This window comes from Poeciliopsis prolifica, unplaced genomic scaffold, assembly GCF_027474105.1.
Source record: "Poeciliopsis prolifica strain line A6 unplaced genomic scaffold, Auburn_PproV2 SCAFFOLD046, whole genome shotgun sequence".
Lineage (NCBI taxonomy): Eukaryota > Metazoa > Chordata > Actinopteri > Cyprinodontiformes > Poeciliidae > Poeciliopsis > Poeciliopsis prolifica.
The window spans coordinates 485,214-505,301 of record NW_026562421.1 but is presented as its reverse complement, the minus strand read 5'-3'; the positions used below and the strand labels follow the sequence as shown (position 1 = coordinate 505,301).

General features: G+C 38.6%; 1 protein-coding gene across 3 annotated transcripts in view; it reads right to left on the bottom strand.

The window, feature by feature from the left end:
• Positions 1–20,088, bottom strand: part of plxna2 (plexin A2) — a 200,909-nt gene that overhangs the window by 9,599 nt on the left and 171,222 nt on the right. For all 3 annotated transcript variants that reach the window (XM_055056717.1, XM_055056716.1, XM_055056718.1), the window contains 5 exons: positions 17,899–18,167; positions 9,688–9,754; positions 9,330–9,476; positions 7,806–7,965; positions 5,385–5,488 (listed from right to left, as the gene is read on the bottom strand). In XM_055056717.1, coding sequence (XP_054912692.1) covers positions 5,385–5,488; positions 7,806–7,965; positions 9,330–9,476; positions 9,688–9,754; positions 17,899–18,167 — 747 coding nt within the window. The remainder of the gene's footprint in view (positions 1–5,384; positions 5,489–7,805; positions 7,966–9,329; positions 9,477–9,687; positions 9,755–17,898; positions 18,168–20,088) is intronic.

Here is a 20,088-nt window from a genome sequence, read left to right as displayed (position 1 = left end):
ATTAGCTGCAAGACTTGACTGTCATATGAAATCATTTATCAGTTTAATTAATGAATGCTACTGCTGTTAGCGGACCAAAACATCTCTGCTTGAGAGAGCCAAAACACAGCAAACAACTCGCAGTTCTTCAGTGAGAACCAAAAACAACAAAAGAGCTTGTTGGCTGGCATTTGCAGCTTACCCCGAGGAGGGAATTCTGCTTCAGACCCAGCAAAGACAAACTGATGAGCCTCCAGTAGAGAAATAAACAAAAGACAAATAAATGCCAGACTCCTAAAGGCACACCTTAGAGAAACAACAGAATAAAAGCAAAAACATTTTCCCCTTATATCTCTTAGCAGGAATAAGTTATTTTTGCATTTCAGTTTGGAAAATATCACACAGCATATTGTTCATATTGGATGAAGCTTAAGTTGGGCTGCTCCATTCCTCCCTCCCTCCAATCCTTACATTCTTTCTCAGCTGATCTCGTCTCTTTTTCAGTGGAGTTTCTCAAAGTACAAAGGAAATACCAAATCTCTAATGAGTGAAACAAAAGTTCTTTAATCAAAAGTATAACATTGTTTGTTTTTAACACTACTACTACGTAATTAATTCAAACCATGATATCCGGAGGCCTAATTTGACACATTAACAGTTAGCAATCATCTTTCTAATCCAACTTGCAACAAACTAGTGATAAAGGATCTGGAAAAAGGTCCAAAATAAAAATGATTTTAATAAAAAACGCCAGGATGTGACATAATGTTCAATAATATTTTTGTAATGTAGTAAACCCTGTGATCAAATTATCCCTCAATAAAATATAGTGCACTCTACACAGTTTATGGGCTTTTCTCCTCACTTTCTCACCTCCTCTGTTTCTTGTCAGATTCTACTCGCCTTAACTTAATTTCTACATCCCCTCTATCCTACAGCCTGGCCCAATTGGCTGACAGTGCACAGACCAGCTCTAACACACCATCAGGGTACACTTCCGTGAAGTTTTCACTGCTATTCCTGTGATACATTTTCTCCAGGGAGCATGAAATAGCTTCTCAGTACCCCTTTTCCTTTTTACATCTGCCTCCATCTCTCCGTCTCTCTCTTTCTTTATGCTTTTTATGGCTGAAAGAGAAGCGAGAGCAGAGATGGCTTCTTGTGATAGGAGTAAATGATTGAAGGCGTGCAGATTCGTCCTTCAGGGATAATCCAGTGTTGGGCTGATAGTGGGCAGGTGTGATAAGGGCTGTGGACCCCGCCTGTGATAAGACGTTCCATTAGACACTGGTGAGTCGGCCAGACAGCTGAGTGTGGTCATCTTCTACCTTTCTTCCTCCCTCCTGCATTCTCTTAGATCATGATGCCTATCAGAGCAATCGCAGCTGCACAGTAGCTTGGAAATAAACTCTGCACATGTGCAGCTTCTGCAAAAACTAGAGGGTTGGGAGGGGAAGTCTGAAGGTAGTCATCAAAAAAAGTACTCAAGATTTATTTTGTTTTGGACTTAAGGTGGAGTCTGGATATGGAAAACATGTAATTTTTTGGAACTGCGTCTGCAAGAGTTGCTTTTAGGGATATGACTCAGAGTGCAGCAACATTAACCAAGCATGTCACTTATTTCCATTTCACATCCTGAGACCATAGTTCTCCTTCTGATTAAAGGCTCATATTTTAACCAAATTGAAAACAGACCCTAGACAACTACAGTGTTAGACACAAACTTGCAAAGAGCAAGTTTGTGTTGTATGTTTTGCTGTTCAAAGAGCTACAGGAGTCATCAGTCTGCTCTTCATGTTCCTCTGAAACAAACAAGTCGGCACTCAAATCACCAGACTAAACAACAGCTAAACCAAAAGGTTATGGTTATGATTAGTATTTACAATGCATAGACAAATACATCAAGATGAAAACCTCTAACAAGAGGTTTTCCAGACTAAGCTTGGATTTTGCCTTCTGCTCAAATGTGCCTTTTTTAGAACTACTTTAGATTTTTCTTGGGTTTCTTGTTTTCTGTTCTTGTGTTCTTCAAAATTTCTAGTTTGTAGAATCAATTTCTTAGTCACACCTGTCCTGGATTTGTGATCGCCGTATGTTTCCCACATTCATTAGCCCTCTGTGTATTAGTCCGTTCCATTTGTAGGTTGCCTTAGAGTATTTTCCTTGAGGTTTAGAGGTTTAATGTTCTTTGTAAAAAGTTATTTTACAGGCACAAAATAAGTAGAATTTTTACAAAGTGACGGCTACATGTGCCAACTAATGAAGTTGACAAAACTACAAGAATAATCAGCTTTGATCTTCAAGAAAAAGGCAGGTTGCTCAAATGACAATACGCACAATAGTTCAAATCTAAATTAAAACAAACAGAGGAGAATTAATTCTTCAAAGCATACAGATGTGAGGATCTTTTGGCATCATGCTTACTTGCCCAGCTACCACAAGAGCAAGTTAAATTGTTTCAAGACAGCATTCCAGTGAAAGAAGATTTATTTATCTTAGCTCTGCTGTTTATCCGAGGATTGGCACAGATGTATGAGCTACAAGTCTGAACACACGTTGTGTACATATTTGAAAAAACTTCAATATGCGTCTATCTTTATCCAGGCAGGAAACAAATACAGAAACAGAGAGAAAGTTGTTGTAGAAGAGGAGTCTGGTCCCCTGACTATGAATACAAAAATGATGAATAAAGATTGTGAACTCGTTCTCAGTTTGTGCATTTAAGTTTTTCATTTTAGCGTAGTGGAAAGGTGCGCATTTCCATATCCAGGCTGTGTAAACCATTATTTCCAATGTAACAGTGTAAACAGCCAATGGCATTTCCTAGGTGGCTGTGAGACCTATGAATTTTAATGCCTTCGTCTAGTCCCTGTGTTTCAGCTATGGGAGAATTAGCAAATACTCAGGGTGATGCTCAGACTCACTCTGCATATTTCACTATTTCCCTTTTTACTTCTCCTTCCATTACACCCTTCAAGCTTTCCCACTCTCTCTTGGGCTTAATGAGATGATCCCCATTGTTTTTTTTAATCCAAAGCCACATGTGTTGTCACAGCTGCCAGTACGGCACCATGGTGTGTGACACAAACACACAAGCTCGCACAAGGGGGCTATTGCCAACTCATCCAAACAGTAATGATGCAAAAACATCTCTCCTTCCAACTCTGATCTCTTCCAGCACCAACTGTCCTTCTCCTCTCTTCCTCCTGCCACTATTTTGCTCTGCAGCCCGTCTCTATCTTCTCTGTAGTGATGCGGTGTTGGGCCTTACGGTGGGTTTTATGAAGGGACCCTCAGATCCATGATCAATAGCAGTCCTGTGATCTGCAATTGAGCAAGGAAATAAGTGAAGTGGCCACATGCGTGTTCTGTAGTTTCTCCCTTGGCTAACGATGGCAGACAGACTGCAAGGAAAAGAAGTGCAAAAAAAAAAACAACAACAACAGAGGAGCCCATTATGGGATAGAAGAAAACACACTGAGCTGCTTCACCAAGGGGAAACACAGAAGAGACCTAGACGAGGTGCTTAAAGGGGGAACCGTCACTGTTCAGCAGAGATACAAGTCCCAGCACTGAAACTCTGCATTCAAGCCAGACGCTACGGTTTTAATGAAACTTCGGTGTTTAAACCAACAAAATGCTCAGATGTCCTAGAAATTACGACAAGTCATCATTCTGTGTTGTTTCTGGTCACTGATTAGCAGAGTTGATGTAATGAGACGAAAAAATGTCAAATCAGGTTCAGTTGTGATTTTTTGTGCTGAAGCGGCAGCAAGAAGACAAACGTTCATATCAGAAATGATATAAAACCCTTATTGAATTTCCAGAATGCTTATTAGTATTGTGCTATACAGTGAAAAAAAAGTTTTACAGACATTTTTACTTTTCTAAAATTAAGCATCCCCTAAATTTTACGTCAATTAAAACGCCAGATAAACTATTAATGATGACAACAACAATTAACAAATGATGATAATAATAATAATAATAATAATAATAATAATAATAATAATAATAATAATAATAATAATAATAATAATAATAGAAATAAAAAGTCACCTGAAAATTAAAACAGTATCCATGTATTTGTCTAGAAATAAAACCTACTTTGCTGAGGTTATTTATCCACTTCACCAGGTACTGGTTCCATAACTGAAAGATTTTCTACATAATCTTTCTGAAAGACTTCATTGAATTGTTTTCCATGTCTGCCAAAAAACACATATAATGTACAAAACACAACAACTTGCTGCTATTGCACCCCAGAAGTTTCACTGACTTCCATACAAATCTGAGCGTCTGTTTTCCCTCAAAAAGGGTTGTGAATGTGTGAGAGAAAAGGAAGCGATGTTGGATCTATTTGGAGTGAGCCGAAATGCTTAAGAAGTTAAGTGTAAATGAGGCCAAAGTCAAAAAAAGTAACAGTAAAGGCAAAAAGGAGGTGAAAAGACAAAGGGGCAACAGAACCTGCATGGTGCCAAGTCCTGTGTGAAGGACACTATGATGTGTCCCGTCTTCTAATGACTCCCACATCTGCTAAGTTACTCCCACTGTTCCTGAGGGGCAGGAGTTCACAGCAGCTCCCTGTTGTGAGGGCTTCAGTTTTGCCACCTCATCCCTTTTTACTGGCGTCTCCAGGCTGTGCAGTATTGATCTGCGATTCTAACCAAAGCTGCCACATCCTCTGCTCCTTCTGCAGGTAGCTGTGAATCAAAGCTCATACAGTCTTTAGACAGATGGCACCCTTTGGCCAAGTAATGAGGGATGACTGAGGGGGCGCTGCAAAAGATTCATGATTTGTGGAGATGACCAGCTTCCCATCTCCTTTGCCTGTCTTTATTTCCTATTCTTCATTTAATGTGTCTTTCGAGCGTCTGCCAACTTCCACTTTAGCTTTTCTTTATTCATATGCCGTAAATTCCAATGACAGATCTCTTCTTGTGCTCAGCTTTCCTCCTCTTTAGCTCACTACTCTTCTGTCTATTTAACAGGGGACGCAAGATGAACTTGTGCCCCCAAAGAAGAACAAATTGTTACTGGTGCAGAGATGGAGTGAGAAACAGGGAAAGTAAAGAGACGCCTTGCTCCTGTCGCCTCATCTTTCCAGGGAGGGAGAAATGTCAGCCGTGATGTGAAGAATTCACCTCTCCTGCCACCTGTACAGTAATTGTCCTCTATTCCGTGAGTCACTCAGAGTGAACCAGCTATGAGCATGCAAATGAGAGACTGAAAATTGGGCTGCCTTAAAGTCAAGAGCAGAAAATATCAAAGTTTGCTAGTATGGGTGGAACAATTTCCATAATAAAACCCAATGCAGAAGTTGGACACAAATTAGGCTTTTCTTGACAAAAAGAAGTTTCAGAGTCAATTAGGGAAAAAAAATACTAAACTTAGTAAGTGCCTACCTGGTAGTGCAAGAGTGTGTTGAGTCTTTTCCAGTCATTTTCGATCTTAGTGGTAATGTCTTCATCCTGCAGCACCACACGAGCCATTCGACCCTGACGCCACTCTGATGACAAAATCGAACAAGCAGAAACATAAAAATAAAAAAAAATGTTAGCTCTGATGTGGCTCAGTCCTGAATTAGTTTTTCTTGTCATAGAAAAAATAATTTTAAGTAGTGTGTCTATCATTTCTAGTCAGATTTTTTTCTTGTAAAACACACATTTTCTGCTCCAGGTAACAAACTTCACAGCTCCTCTGTTTCACTCTCTGAGTTCTCCGACATTAAGTCCCTCATTCTCTGGCCGCAGTTCTACCAGGCAGGGGAACCGACAACCTCTTTGCCTCTACTTATGTTCTTGGGGTTGTTCCAGCTGGCTTCAGGTGAAGACAACTCCTGCCTTTCAATAAGCCTTTAGCTCCATAAAAAACTCTCAGCGACCAAAAAGTTAGCCAAAAAGAAAAGGAAAAAAATATTTTGTTTTTCTGCTTATTGATCTTAACCTGGTGTCATAGTGGGATGATTGTAGGGGTTGCCAGTAAATGGCTAAACAATGAATCTGGCACCAAAAAAAAGCAAATTTTGGGGTGATTTGTGTGCTTAGGTAAACAACAAGTGACTGGAAAATTTCAGATGTGGATTCTGAATCATTTTCATTCAGTGGGAGCATGAACATGATGTACGGACCTTTAATAAAGTTTCTGCTACAAATAGTTTGGCTCATATGTTAGATAACAAGATAATATGAATGCAGAGGCTGAAACCAGTTTGTTTATTTCCATTTCATTTGTAACCAGACTTAATTATTAAACCTTAATAAATAAAGTTCAATTGCATAAGGACTCAACACCTGGTGTTTTTCCTATAGCCATATAGAATAAATATAAAACCTCAAAACACAAATGGAAATCAAAACTTCAGAGAGAGAAAATCATAAATAATCCCACTCAGGGAATTAGCCATATTTAGAAGTACTCTCTTCAGGAGACTAACTCCAGTAACAATGTCTGAGTTTTGTAGATGGTTTGCAGAAGTTTGTTTGCTGTAAAAATAGATATTATTCAGTTAAATTCAAATTTAGGACAAACTAGGTAAACATACTCTCTTATTGAAGGTGGACAATATGTTGTGTATGTTTAGCTGATTTCAAGTGTGAAATGGCATCTATTTTATGAGAAATTTTGGACATTAGTAGTTCAACCAAAAACGTTGATGGCTCAAAGTTTTAAACAAGGCTGAACAGAACCACTTGAAAGGAGACAAAATTTTCTTGAAAAATGTTGAGACACTGCTCTACATGCACACAAATGAGTAAATATCTGCAGGATTCCTGTGTGTCCTCAGAGATCGGCATGCATCTTAATTTAACATTCCACAAGAACATTTGAAGGATGCATATTTAGGCTGCCTGCACTCTTTAATTGGTACAAATGTCACAAATGCAGCAGCAGACCCATCACCGTGGGGAAGAAAGGAAGATCAGATTGAGAAGGAAGCTCTGAGAAAATTACTTTCTTTCAAAATCAAGCAGAAAAGGGACTATATGTAACAGGTAAAAACACCAAGCAGCACTGGTGGCGGGCAGTGACTGAGGCATCATTGTACAGTAATAAAATGATAATAAGGGGAGTCACAAAGAGGCAGATAACTAATGTAGGCCTCATACTGGGAATGATCATTGATTTTCCCCTTGTTGACCGGGTTGTTATTGCTGCGTGTCTCGTCCAGACGACCACATGATGCCTCTGCCTGGCACAAAATGGCCTCAAGCTTTCTAAACTACTCACAAATCTGTGTTTTAAAGAGAATTGTACACCTGCAGACAGTCTCACACAGATGCAATCACTTTCAAGCAATTATCTGATGGGAGTATTGTAAAGACACAGATGTGTGCTCATTTGAAATAAGCATGGGACTTGGGGGGTTTATTGTTATGCACACTTATGTGAAGTTAAAAGAAAATATGTTGAGGGACAGACTAATGGGAGGCGAGGCACGGACAGCAGAGGATGGCAGTGGCAGACTGTGTGGGAGTGGAATTTAGTTTGAGGCGGCTGAGCCAGACGGTCAGCTCTTACCTGCATCGGCCACGTCCAAGATGTAAAAACATGCATCATCAGACGCAATTCTCTATTTAAATCTTTTGAGGGTTGTTGGCACCGGCAGGTGTGGAAAACATGCCAGTCAGTTTCATCGAAGCAGCACACTGAGGATGGATAGGAGACTGGAGCCCAGCTTTATCGCACTGAGGCACTGATTATCTATCTACCCTGCTCAGGTGTTCTCTTACTAATACATGGATTTGTAGGTGTGAAGGACTCGACACCTGTCTGCTGAATCTGTGTGTCTTCAAATTGTGTGTTTAGTGTGTTTGGCTCTTTACCCAAGTCCATGTCGACGGCCCGCGGCCGCTGAGAATAGGGCATGTTCTTGTAAACGGCATCAAGTATCTTCTCCTTCACTTGTGTGATGGTGTCACAGTTCAGCACTTTCACGGGGATCTCTGGACTGTTTTCGTTGTCTGGGTTTACACAGTTTAGGATCTAGATTATGAAAAAGGGAAGAACAGAGAGGGGGGAGAGAGAGTGAAACAACACAAGAGGGGAGGAGGAAAAGCTGGTTCCTGACTGGACGCGGGTCCAGCTTGTGGCTTTTCCCTCATTAGAGTCTCCTTGGATCGTAGCAGGAGCTTTGAGAAACCATTTCCGCTCTTACTGGCATCCCAAAATCTAATTTCACACCTTCGGCGGGACACCAATTTCCAGCACTGCCGGGGCATTAGCACATAATGAGCCAAATTCCCAGTCAGAGCAATCAGAGCATTGTCATGTCACATGCTGGTTGTGTGAGAGCTTTCCTTTTTCTATCTGTTCATGATAAAACGTGAGGAGAGGTTTGTTTGGTTTGTTTCAATCTATAACCACCTACCCTGATGTTGGACCAACGTGGCTTCCTGTGGGACTAATGGTTAATTTTCCTCCCAAGGCAGTGCAGTGAAACACAGCTTCATGCCCTTTGAACCTTCTTTCACTAAAGAATAACAATTTTTGATGTATTTTATTCAGTGCATCTTTTTTAGAATTGGAGTTTTGCAAAATACACCAACTTCACTTAGATTAGGTGGAAAGTGTCTATGAGTATCAACTTTTAAGTCATGCCAAAGATTTTTATTCATTTTAAGCCTGGACTAGGATTATTAGGAGGTAAATCTCACAAAAGTTCTACAGGCTTTAGTCCAGGATTTTCCTGCTTTTAGTTCAATCCATCTTCACAGAAAAACTGACCAGCTTCTCTGTATAAGATGATTTGTGCAGTGCACGACAAATAGTGGTCAATATATTCTCTCAACTCAGGTTTGCTGCAGCTCCGCTCACCATCGGATTAATGCTCTGTCTGTCTTGTTTGTTAGTTTTGGATAAGCAGTCATGTCTGGATAGATTTCTGGATGTGCTAAACTGTATTTTCAGATGAAGGAGAGAAATGTGTTTCTTGAAATGCATAAAGTTTGGGAACAATCAATCAAGTTAATTTAAAGTAGATTTAAATTACATTTGTAACCTAATAAAAAATGTTTTATTTACCATTATAATTATTTTCATTTTTTGAAGAAGCTTGATAATTTGTCTGTATTGTACTGTAATGTATTGTATTTATATTGATTGGAGGACTACAGATAAAAACTAGCCTTTATGATCAACTCTGGCATATAATTTAGATGTGCTTTTTGAAATCTTAAAAATCTTCAAAATGGAAAATGTGAAATAAAAAACCCTTGATGCATTCAGCTGTGGGCCACTACTTAAAACAAAAGTCTGTGTGTGTACGTGTCAGCTTGGCAGCATCATGTTTGTCCATGTCTGCAAGCCTTTGTGCAAACTTCTGCTCTGTCTGCTGGTGTGTGACGTACCAGGGTTTTGTACTCGATCTGCTGGCGGATGAGTTTGTCTTCGCTCAGGGAGTAGCGGGCCTCTCCGGTGATGGCGTCAATGGGTCCCTTTTCCATCTGCTGCTTGATGGCGCAGTACAGCATGAACAGCGGCTCCCCTGCACACTCCTGTGAACACAAATGCGCACGCGCACGAAGACAAACCCACAGGTTCACACATGACAGAGCACCATGGCAGGAAAAAAAAAAGAAACCTCACCAGACTGAAAACCAAACTGCATAATCACATCTTTAATCTGGAGGCTTTATTAAAAAGATACAAAGAATGGATTTGCATGTGCATATATAAACACCTCCGCACATTTTTTGGTGCACTGACCTTGAGGAATTTGTGAAGGAGGAAGGCAAACCAGTTCGTGAGCATCTTCTCAGCAACCGACTCTGTTCTGAAATTACATGAAGCAAAATCAAAATAAAATGTCATTTTTGTCTCTCTCTCAATAAGCAAAAACTTTCAGAAAAAAACAGACCTCCATAATTTATGAGGTTGTGAGAAAAGCCTAAGGGAGATCTCCCTTACATCCTGGCTGTGGAGCAGCCGCCTTTGGTTTTGTTTGTATACTGCATAAAACCCCGTGGTCACAGTGAGAGAACAGAGCAAAGCAAACAGGGGGCATCTCTGCACAGAAGTGCGTGTGTGCGTGTGACAGAGCAGGCATGCTTGCAGTTGATTATTCATGTGCAGTTCAACACAGCGGGACATCAGCAGCTGTGACAAGCCTCAGCTGTTGAGAGAGACGAGAGCTGTCACAGCCAGGTAACGCCTGATCGCGGCCAAAACGATCTCTTCTCCTCTCATTTCCTCCCATCCTCCTCCCCACCTCCACTGCCCTTCCCAGTCAATCACACATGGAGCTACAGCCTGCTGGTGGGCTTGATTGGCCAAGAAAAAAAACCCCACAAGAGTGCACTGACCTCCGACTATTTCTACCACGCAGTACGCAACAAAACTCTGCACCCTTTCATAATTTCTGCTCATTTTTTGCTCTAAATGCCAAACAAATATCTCTACATTTTCCTCATTAGCAGCATCATGAATCACAAGAGAACAGGAGTTAAATAAAAAATAAAAACAACTATTAATGAGCACGAAGCTTAGATGAAAGGGTTTGTTATATTCACAGAAAGTAGAACAGCGAAAATGAGCTGTTGACTCATTTTGTAAAAAAAAATGCTTGAAGTTCTGGGGTTCCCCTGAATGGACAATTAACTACCTGCAACAATGGCAACAATGCCTATCTTATCTTCATGTTGTTCTAAATCATCACAAAGTTCAAGAGTCATCATTATTAGGTTGAGCTTGGGGTGAAGTAGGGATTCAGGTCTTGTTTTTTTTTTTTTTTTTTTTTTTTTACTGCATTGAGATGAGGAAATGCTGATTGATTAACAACTATTATCTTCTTGTTCATTTATGACTTTGTTTTGAGGACTGGAAAAGGGAGATCTTGCAGCACCATTTGAATTCAGAAGTTCAGATGTATGGAGGAGAACATGCAAATTCCTGAGTTGGGATTTGAACCCAGGACCTTCTTGCTTCAAGACAACAGTGCTACCAGCAGTGTGATCATGGAGCCCATTTTCAGAACATGCAAAACTAAAAGAAAATCCATAACACGATTCCCCCCCGAGGGAACTGACATCATCGATTTGTAATTACATAACAGCCTCATAATTAAACTGAATGGAGCACCTAAAAATAATGTGGTCAGTATTAAAACAAGCTGACTGAAGCATCCTCATTTATGTCAGTCAAATTTTCATTACTTATATGCAGTAATGTATAAGCACTAACATTATTTAGTAGATATTAGAGCTATCATTAGATTATTTTTTTACTTAAAAACAGATCAATTCCAGTTTGATGTTCCAAGAAAAAAATATCTTGGTATTCCAACATAAGTTGGGAAAGATAATTCTACATCAACTGTGAAATTTATAATCTTATAATATTGTGAATATTATAACATGTAGATTCACCCTGGTACTTTAAGAATAGCAATCTTAGGAAAATGGGAGCCTTGGAGAAATAGTTGTATGGCAATAAAAAAGCCCTGAAAAGTAAATTACACAGAAGATGCTCTCTTTGTATTAGATTATCTTTGTATGAAACAAGTTAAGGCAATACTAAAAGAACAGGTCCCTTGTGTATACAAGCAAAAAAAAAAAAAAAAATTAAATACCACACTTCTTGAGATTAAAATAGTGTTTTTCTACGGCGTGCTACAAAATAATCTGAAATAAAAGTACTGCTATTTCTCTTCTTTGCTTGAATGCGACTGATAGCACAACTAACATCCACAATAAAATGTATCTGCTGTGTTTAAGACTGTGACGCTTTATGATTGCCACCTGGTTGCAAGTGAGCCCTGCCATAAAGCTCTGTATGTGATCGCAGCCAATTTCAGGGACAATGCATTAAAAAAGTTCCCTTTATGCAGCAGTAAATTACTGTGATTACTCTGGTGGATATGGCAGAGGACCTGGGCTGACCTGCAGATTACCGTGAATCGAAGCAGCAAGGTATTAAAGGCAAGTTAGAAGGCTTCCATACCCTCAACAATGCTGGGGATGATTACACCTGAAGCGAGATTACTACTATTATTGGAGATAATTGCGTTAAGTCATGTTTAAGGTGTATGAGCAGGAATCTGGAGCTGAGGCAAAAGCACCAGAAGGATTGTCTGAGTCAGGAAGGTCACGCTAGCTAACAATTTAGTCACTGAGATGAGGAAGAGTGTCAGTCATTCTCCATTTCTCATTAAAACAGGAAAGATTAAGGATTTTCATATTTTTCAATTCCACTCATGGATTTTTTTCCTTTCTCAGCTGCTTCAGTGTAAAGCTGGGGTTATATTTTGTTTTGAATGATGTATGACTGTCTGAGCTTTGATGATGTTTCCCACAGCCGGAGGCTACTCCCCTGTGAACGAGTCCATTGGCCAGTCTATTGGCATCTCGCTAAGAGAGGAACTGGATGGAAGCCCATTAAGTGTGATGCTTCAGCAGGGGGTTGGGCAAGGGTTGACGGGAGGTGGTGTAGATAAGTTCAACCTGTTTAACATACTGGAGGGGAGAATAAACACTCCTCATAAGGAGAAAGATCCAACATATTTCTCAATATCAATCAATTGATTAAATAGGCTTGTTAGTGTAACTTGGTTTAAGATCTCTCAGCTCCAGTTAGTTGCTTGTTGTAAATGCAAAATGAGTAAAGTGCAAATCTTATGGGATGTGTGTCTGGTAAACATTGATGTTTCATCCATTTCAAGGAGCGTTTCGATGGGAGATAGGAATTATTGTCATTTCCACTGTCATTTCTTCTCAAAACAACCAGCTGTTGATTTGAGAAGTTAAAGAATTTAAAGATAGCAGTCTGTTTTTTTTTTTTTTTTGCTTTTCTTTCAGAATATTTGAAAACAAATAAGTCATCAATACAGTACAATGATCTTAGGGTTGAAAGCCTAAATTTGGAGATCTTCAAACATACTACTTGTCATTGTGTCTAAATCCAATTGTAGATTTGTCTGAAAATCACAATTTTCTCTAGAAGACATTTAAGTTGTCCATGTAAGCGATTGCATATTTGAGTGAGTTAAAATAGTTGATTTTGGCACATTGGCTTTGGTTTATGACTCTTTAATACCACATGCTGATATAAAACATGTCTCATTGTGGACATGTTTTATATCTGGTGGTTTCAGAGTTGTTCCTAAACAATTTTCTTTCTTATGAGTGTGATAGTTTGGGTCAGATACATACAGGTTGGATATAGCTGGAATAAAAATGTACACAAATTAAGAAAATAAATCAAGACTGGTTTAAGAAAGAACAATTCGGGTTTCCTGAATAAGCTTCCAAAGCTTTGTCCTTAAAAGCCTTAATATCAACCAATTCAAACCCTATTGGTTATTCTAAGCAGAGTTGTCATACATTGAGCCAGAAATATTCTTTCTGTATTTCTACTTTCTACTGTGTGTGGATTCAAATTAAATCTGCACTTTTCACCAGGACTCTGTTTTCATTTATAAACACAGACAGGTGGTGATGTCTGGGGACTGGACAAAGAAAGATATCTAAGGAATTCAGAAGAGGAGAATGATGCACAATAACGTGCTGTACAGCAAAGAGTCTCAGTTTGAAAACATGTGAAGAAGCCATTAGAGCCTTGGGCTGTGTTTTCATGCTGAACACGCCTTAATTTATTGTGAATCTTTCTGGACAATGCCCCAAATCCCTCTGTAATCGCCCTCCTTCCTCTACATGGATTTACCCCCCACCCCTCACTGCTATGCTTACTGTGCAACCCCCTCCCATTCCTGCTTTTATGAGACTTGCGTGTGTTAGAAGTTAATGGAACCTATTAAGCATTTTAATAAGCTCAGCAAGTCTCGAAGAAGGAAGTCAAATAAAGCCTTTTGTGCGGGGGCTGCGCTGACTCCCCCTTAATATCGCTTCTCTTGAATCTCGGCGGGGAGAAGCACTTTGTTCTCCTCCTTCTCCTCTCCTTCTTGTCCTCCTCATTTCCCTCTGCTTCCTTCTCTCTCTTAATTGAGTTTCATTAATGAACATCAGGATTTCATTATGCCACAAAGTGTTTAAGAGCAGACCTCATCTCGGATTTCCTAATGGTTGTGAGGGTGCATGGGTGGATATTTTAGCAGCCACTGAAATGTCTCTCAATGAAACTAATGCTAAACACAATACTCATGCTCTGAATAATGTCGTACACCAAAGCTCTGCATGGGCGGAAATCTCATTACGGAAATGCTGAGAAGAAAAATAAGACAAGATTGAAGAGTCTCAAGGTGATAGACGAAATGTTCTGTTGTTCCATTTAAAGAACATTAAGAGCAAGACAAAGAAACGGGGTGAGGAACGGCAAAAGTTAATATGATAGAGATAATGGGGAAAAGATCTTAACAGAAAAAGGAAGCGACTATTCCGGCATGTTTTTTTTTTTGTTTTGTTTTTTTTTTAGAGTTTGCACTTTAAATGATTAGCAGAAAGAACAGCCAGTGACAAAAGACATGGGTGGAAATGAGGATTATGTTATGTATAAGCAGAGAAAAGAAAATCCAGATCCACTAAATAAAATTCAAACATCACACGGTGCCAGGTGCTGCATCGATTCTCCTTAATGCAGTAAAGAGTGAGGAAATCAGTCATAAAACCTAGATGCTTCTTTCAGAAAGCTTTTAGAAAAACTGTAGTGTTTATGAACTAAAATCTATTTTCAACACCCAGAAAGCCTTTGAAATCTTTAACTACTAAAGGAAACTCACATTTCCCTGAAAAAAAAAAAAAAAACACTTCAGAGAAGGTAGGAAGGATGTTATTTAACTTAATGGACTGGAAGTTTTCATATCATTTCTGTGTAAATGTAAGATACAGCAAATGCTACAGATGCATTTCCATTCGTCTGATGTGTTGGATGGGTAAAAGAGTAGGCACATAAGAAGCAATACTTTCCTCCAGGGCATTTAAACACAAACCTCCCTGCCAATGACGCAAGTCAAGCTGAATTCTGTGTAACTATTTAAATTAATTACTTCTTGAAAAGCAATGATTTGTTTTTCATCCTTCTCATTCATCCGTTTTGTTACTCTGAATCTCCAGAAGGAAAGAAAAGTAATTTAACTAAGCAAACATACAGTACTTGGCAAAGTAAACTGTTTTACATTGTGCCTCATTTTTAACCTCATAAATTGAATGTATTTTATTTGAATTTTATGCGCTAGGCAAACAGAAATACCACATGTTTGGGTTCCAGAATTTGCTATGAAAATCTGAGGGGTGGCTTTGTTTTAGCACAATTTGCCTTCATATGCCATTTAATTACTGAGTAGAGTCTATGCATTTAGTAATTTCAGTATAAGTACAACATAAATTTTCAAAAACCACCGTATTTATGTGGAATTCATGCAATATCTATTCAGATTTTTTGGCAGATACAAATATTTTTAGTTGTAACTTTCTGTTACAATTAGAAATGGCCTGCTTGTTCGTATCTCTTCATCAAATTTCATCAAGTTTAAAAATAATAATTTTATTCAAAACATTACATCGCATTTCTATTCTGCAATTTTCTCAATGAAAATACATTCTTGAGATTTTGGCTGTAAAACTGAATTCAATTGGAGCATCTGTCCCCATGTTAATCATTGTGATGTAATATTTAATCAATACCCTCTTTATGAGCACATACATCTATCATGGCTCAAAGAGGTTATTAGTTTGTGGATTTTTTTTTCCAGCCATAATGATAGAAAAATTGGAATACAATGTCACTTAATTCCTCTATAATGTGAATTTAACCCCATATGTTTTTACTAACAGGTACTTAAACTAAAAATTTCCGAAGATGTGCATCAGTTGTGAAATTATCAGCATTCCAGACAATGAAACCATAATGGAGGCAACTTGGCTGCTTTCGGTCCTGGAAGAATAATTTGCTAATTGCCAAGACCATAAATTCTGTTCTATACCAGAAAATCTTGTGGCACCCATACTGAGAAAAAGAATTTGATCGGTAATCAATACATGACCTAAGCTGAAGGTTATTAAGCAGCATAATGATCCAAAAAACACCAGGTAGACCAACTTGGAATAGCAGAAAAGAAAGCTCTGGAATGGTCTAATCAAAGCTCAGACCCTCTGATGCTGTGACAATCGGCATAAAATCTCAGTGCTGCTTTAAAAACCTCAAATTGGAGTGAAATACAGCAATTAAGTGAGGTAGAGTTGGCCAAAATGGATGTAAGTAACCTCTACATTTATGTCACATAGGTTGGTTTAGATAACTTTTTTCCATAATGAATTGAAATCATCATTTGAAAATTGCATTTTATATCCACTAAGGTTACATGTGTCTGATGTCAACATTTATTTCAGAATTTATATGTGCAAATGTGACTAAAAAGCAAAAAAAGAAGTCATACAAAAAACTGAAAATGTTTTAAATTAATATTTCACAACATCAGCATACTGAAAAAAAATATAACTAAAAAGAAAACAAAACACACCACATGCAAACAAACTGATGACACCTTCCATTTGATTATCATCACAGATGAGTGTGTTTATGTGCTGGATAAATGAGCGTACATCAGTCGACTGGCTCGGCAGTCGGCTTTGCTCTAAATAAGCGATAAAGACGGCAACAACAGCAAAGAGCCGTGTCAAATCTGTAATCCCTTAAATTCCTCACATAAAATGGGAGATATGTAAAAACTGTAGGACATGTGCCCCTCCAGGCAGCAACAGAACAAACCTGAGGATTATGTACCACTGTGTTTCTAATGAGATGAGATAATGAAAACTTAAGTTGACGTGGGGTCCTGCTGTCATGTGGAATAACTTTATCTGGGTCGTTTGAAGCTACGCTGCTTTCATTCACCCCCTCTGTTCCTAAGCAATGGTTTTTGCCTTGCAGCGATTTGCTTGTATTGTTGATTTCCCAAATACAGGCAATAAAGGAACATTAGAATAAACATGCTGTCTAAACTATAGCATCTGCCTGCTGTCACTGTATTTGCTTGTTAGTCATGTAAACATAATCAAAATCAAACCTAACAGTTGGGCTTTTCAAGTTGCTATGTGTTTGGTACATATCTTTTGATCTGACTGTTGTTTGTCCATCCATTCTTATTTACAGAGCAGCTGAGGACAGACAAAAGGACTCGGTAGGTGTTTAAAATTTTAATACATTATCCCCCCAACTTCTGAGCAGCACAATGTATGCTGGATCTACAAAAAGAGAGAAGGAGAGAGAGCGAAAAAAGTTAAGTTGAACTAGATCTGAATGTTTCATAAGGAGACCGAGCCTGAAGCATAAGTGAGACTGGCATTAAGAGCGAGCAGGGGGAGAGACAGAAACAGAGAGAATGTAGAGAATTCAGATGTTTCCTCTGATGTGAATATTACATGTCATTTATCTTGGCAAACTGAAGATGTACAATTTCTCTTATTACAAGCCCTTTTCTGCGAAATGTCTCTCCTCAGGAAAATCAGAATGCATTAAGGAAAAAGGGTGAGGAACATGCAGCTCTAAATGAATCCTCATCTGTCTGTCAATACGGATCAACATCCTCCTGCTGCTCCACACTTTTTCCCATGGTTTTAAATGAAGACTCTACGTTTGGTGTCTGCACAACTAACTACACAGGAGGCAGAATCCACAAAAAGCCTGTGTGTGTTCGATTTTGTCTAAATTAAACTTCAGAAACAGTTATATAACACAAAGAGCATTACAAAGGATTAAAGCTCTTCCTAATTATGATAGGAATATGATAACAAAGAGGCTTTTATTTATGTTTTATTCCTGATCTTCTTTGATTGTGTTACCTTCTTGAACTGGTTTAAAGTCAGAATGAAATCAGAAATTATAGAATAGCCTTTCTTTGTTCACTTTAGTGCCTTTCAAGATAATGCTTTCTATAAACCTACCAAATAAAGTTTAATAGATAAACAACTTAATCAAGCCTTTTAAACATCACACGGTGCCAGGGCGAAGCAAATCGATGCGAGTTACCTGCGCAGCAGCAGTTTGGGATGGTTCTTGCTCTCCAGGTTGCGGTCGATCAGGTCCGACAGCAGGTGTTTGAGAACATCAGTGGCGTACTCCAGACGCCCCTGCAGGGCCGTCATGATGAGCGAGGCCACGTTGCCACGGTCCCTCATGGAGAAAGAGCGCTGCATCTCAAGTGTTCGTATGAAGGTGAGCAGGAACACTTTGTTGTTGATGAGCTGACCAAACAGCTTCAGGGCCTTCTCCACATTCTGCTGGCCATTGCCTGACACCTGAAGGCGAAGAAGGAGAAACAACACATGCAGAGGTTAATGAGTACCCAACGTTATTCCTTGTGACTGATAATAGAACAATTTCTTTTCCAACTATAGTGCTCTTCATAGTTTGTTGTTACCTTGTCTAATAAAAAGAAAAAAAAAAACATTTTTCCAAGGGCATCAAAATAATCACTCATATTTTTAAGAGACTCAATTATTGACCACAGCCCCAATAAAAAGCATCGTGTCTTTACTAAGGCATTTTATTTTCAGTCATATGTCATGCTTTCAAGAAATCAATCTGGCAATGTAAGTAATTTATTTTTTCCAAGTTTCCATAAATTATTTGAGTTCTAGGAAAGGTCTGGCTTATTATAAGAACATAGATTTTCAAATGTATGATTATAGTTTTTTAAGATAAAAATTCTTGTGTTTCAACAAACAGCATAAAAAATACACAAAGCAAAATTAAACAAAAGCCAGGTTAAAAAGATCGCTTTTAGCGGGACTATCAGTAAGTTTTAATCACAGGATCTTTAGTGTGGGAAAATATTTGATGCTTGTAAAAGAGTGTATTCCTAGTTTTCTTTTCAGTAGAAAGTACTCCTGGCACTCTGTATAGCTTTGTTGTTTTGTGTTTTGTTTTTTTCTTGAATTTTGCCTCTATCTGAGTTACTGCATGTCTGTGTTTCATTCCAACTGAAATGTCTGTTCTTCCAGTTTCAGTGCCGACAGTCCAGTGACTGGTGAAGCAGTGACTCTGGAGTCAAATGTTAAAATATATTAAACCTAATCAGACGTTTCAGTTCGAGTTTTCACCTAAACTGCCACATTACTTATTTTTACAGCTTTCAATTATGCTTTACTCAATAACAAACTCTTTAATAATTTAATGGGAAAAACACACAAAAGAATAGTCATTATAAGATCAAAATTATTATCTTATTACACATGTTTTTGGTTTTTGTTGGTTGATCTCGTCTTTTGTTTTCACTAAAACTGAAAAGGATCTTGCCAGCCTGCATATGAGCATGTGACCTATCCTCCTCCACAAAAAACCCTGTAGCTCAATTGTAAAATTCACTCGTTTGCCGTGATGTTTGGCAAATTTGGCTGCCTTAATAGATATAATCAAAAAGGAGGAGAGTTGCCCTGGAATGGTTCTATTCCAACAATATTTTTTTTTTTAGTTTTCCGATTGTTTTTAGTCTTTTCAATGCATGGAAGAGTCACATCTGTTGCCAGATGTGCAAATGAGTTTCAGCACTGCCCCCTATCAGTGTGGCATAGTACTGTTTGGCTCACTTTCCCCATTTTCACAGTGCCACCAGTAGCAGGACAGTTCATCATTGCCTGGTCCTGTAGCTCTTTCATGTATTGGAGCAGAAAAAATGTAAATTCAGAAATTTTGATCATGAAAATGTTGAACTGGACTTTCTACTTGTATGTACATCTGACTAAATGATTATGTATAACTGACCAGGATTGAATTGTACAGTACATATTTCATATTTGCACTGAATGAAATGGGGTAGCAATTCTTTATTGTACTTTTTTCCATAACCACCTACTGGTTTAAAAATGTGTTAACTAAGCCCGACTTAAACCACTACACAAATGTTTATCTTCAAATAAGATATTGGTAGTGATATAGATCACCTTACAGTGTCCTTATCTGAACACTGTGCATCTCACAAAATTAAATGCTGCAAATATCTAGAAAACCAAAGTCACTTCCCAGCCCTTCCATCCCCCTCCCCATGAAAAGGAGCAAAAAGTCTTAAACGGACAGTTTTTATCTCAGTAGAAGAGTCCACACTCCTACTTGAGGAGTGGGAATTATTCACTTCATTACCTCTCATACTGCAGCCACTGGTGGATGAAATAGCAATGTGCTGGGACCCTGTTTTCCATGAGGGAGCCTTCATGTGAGGTA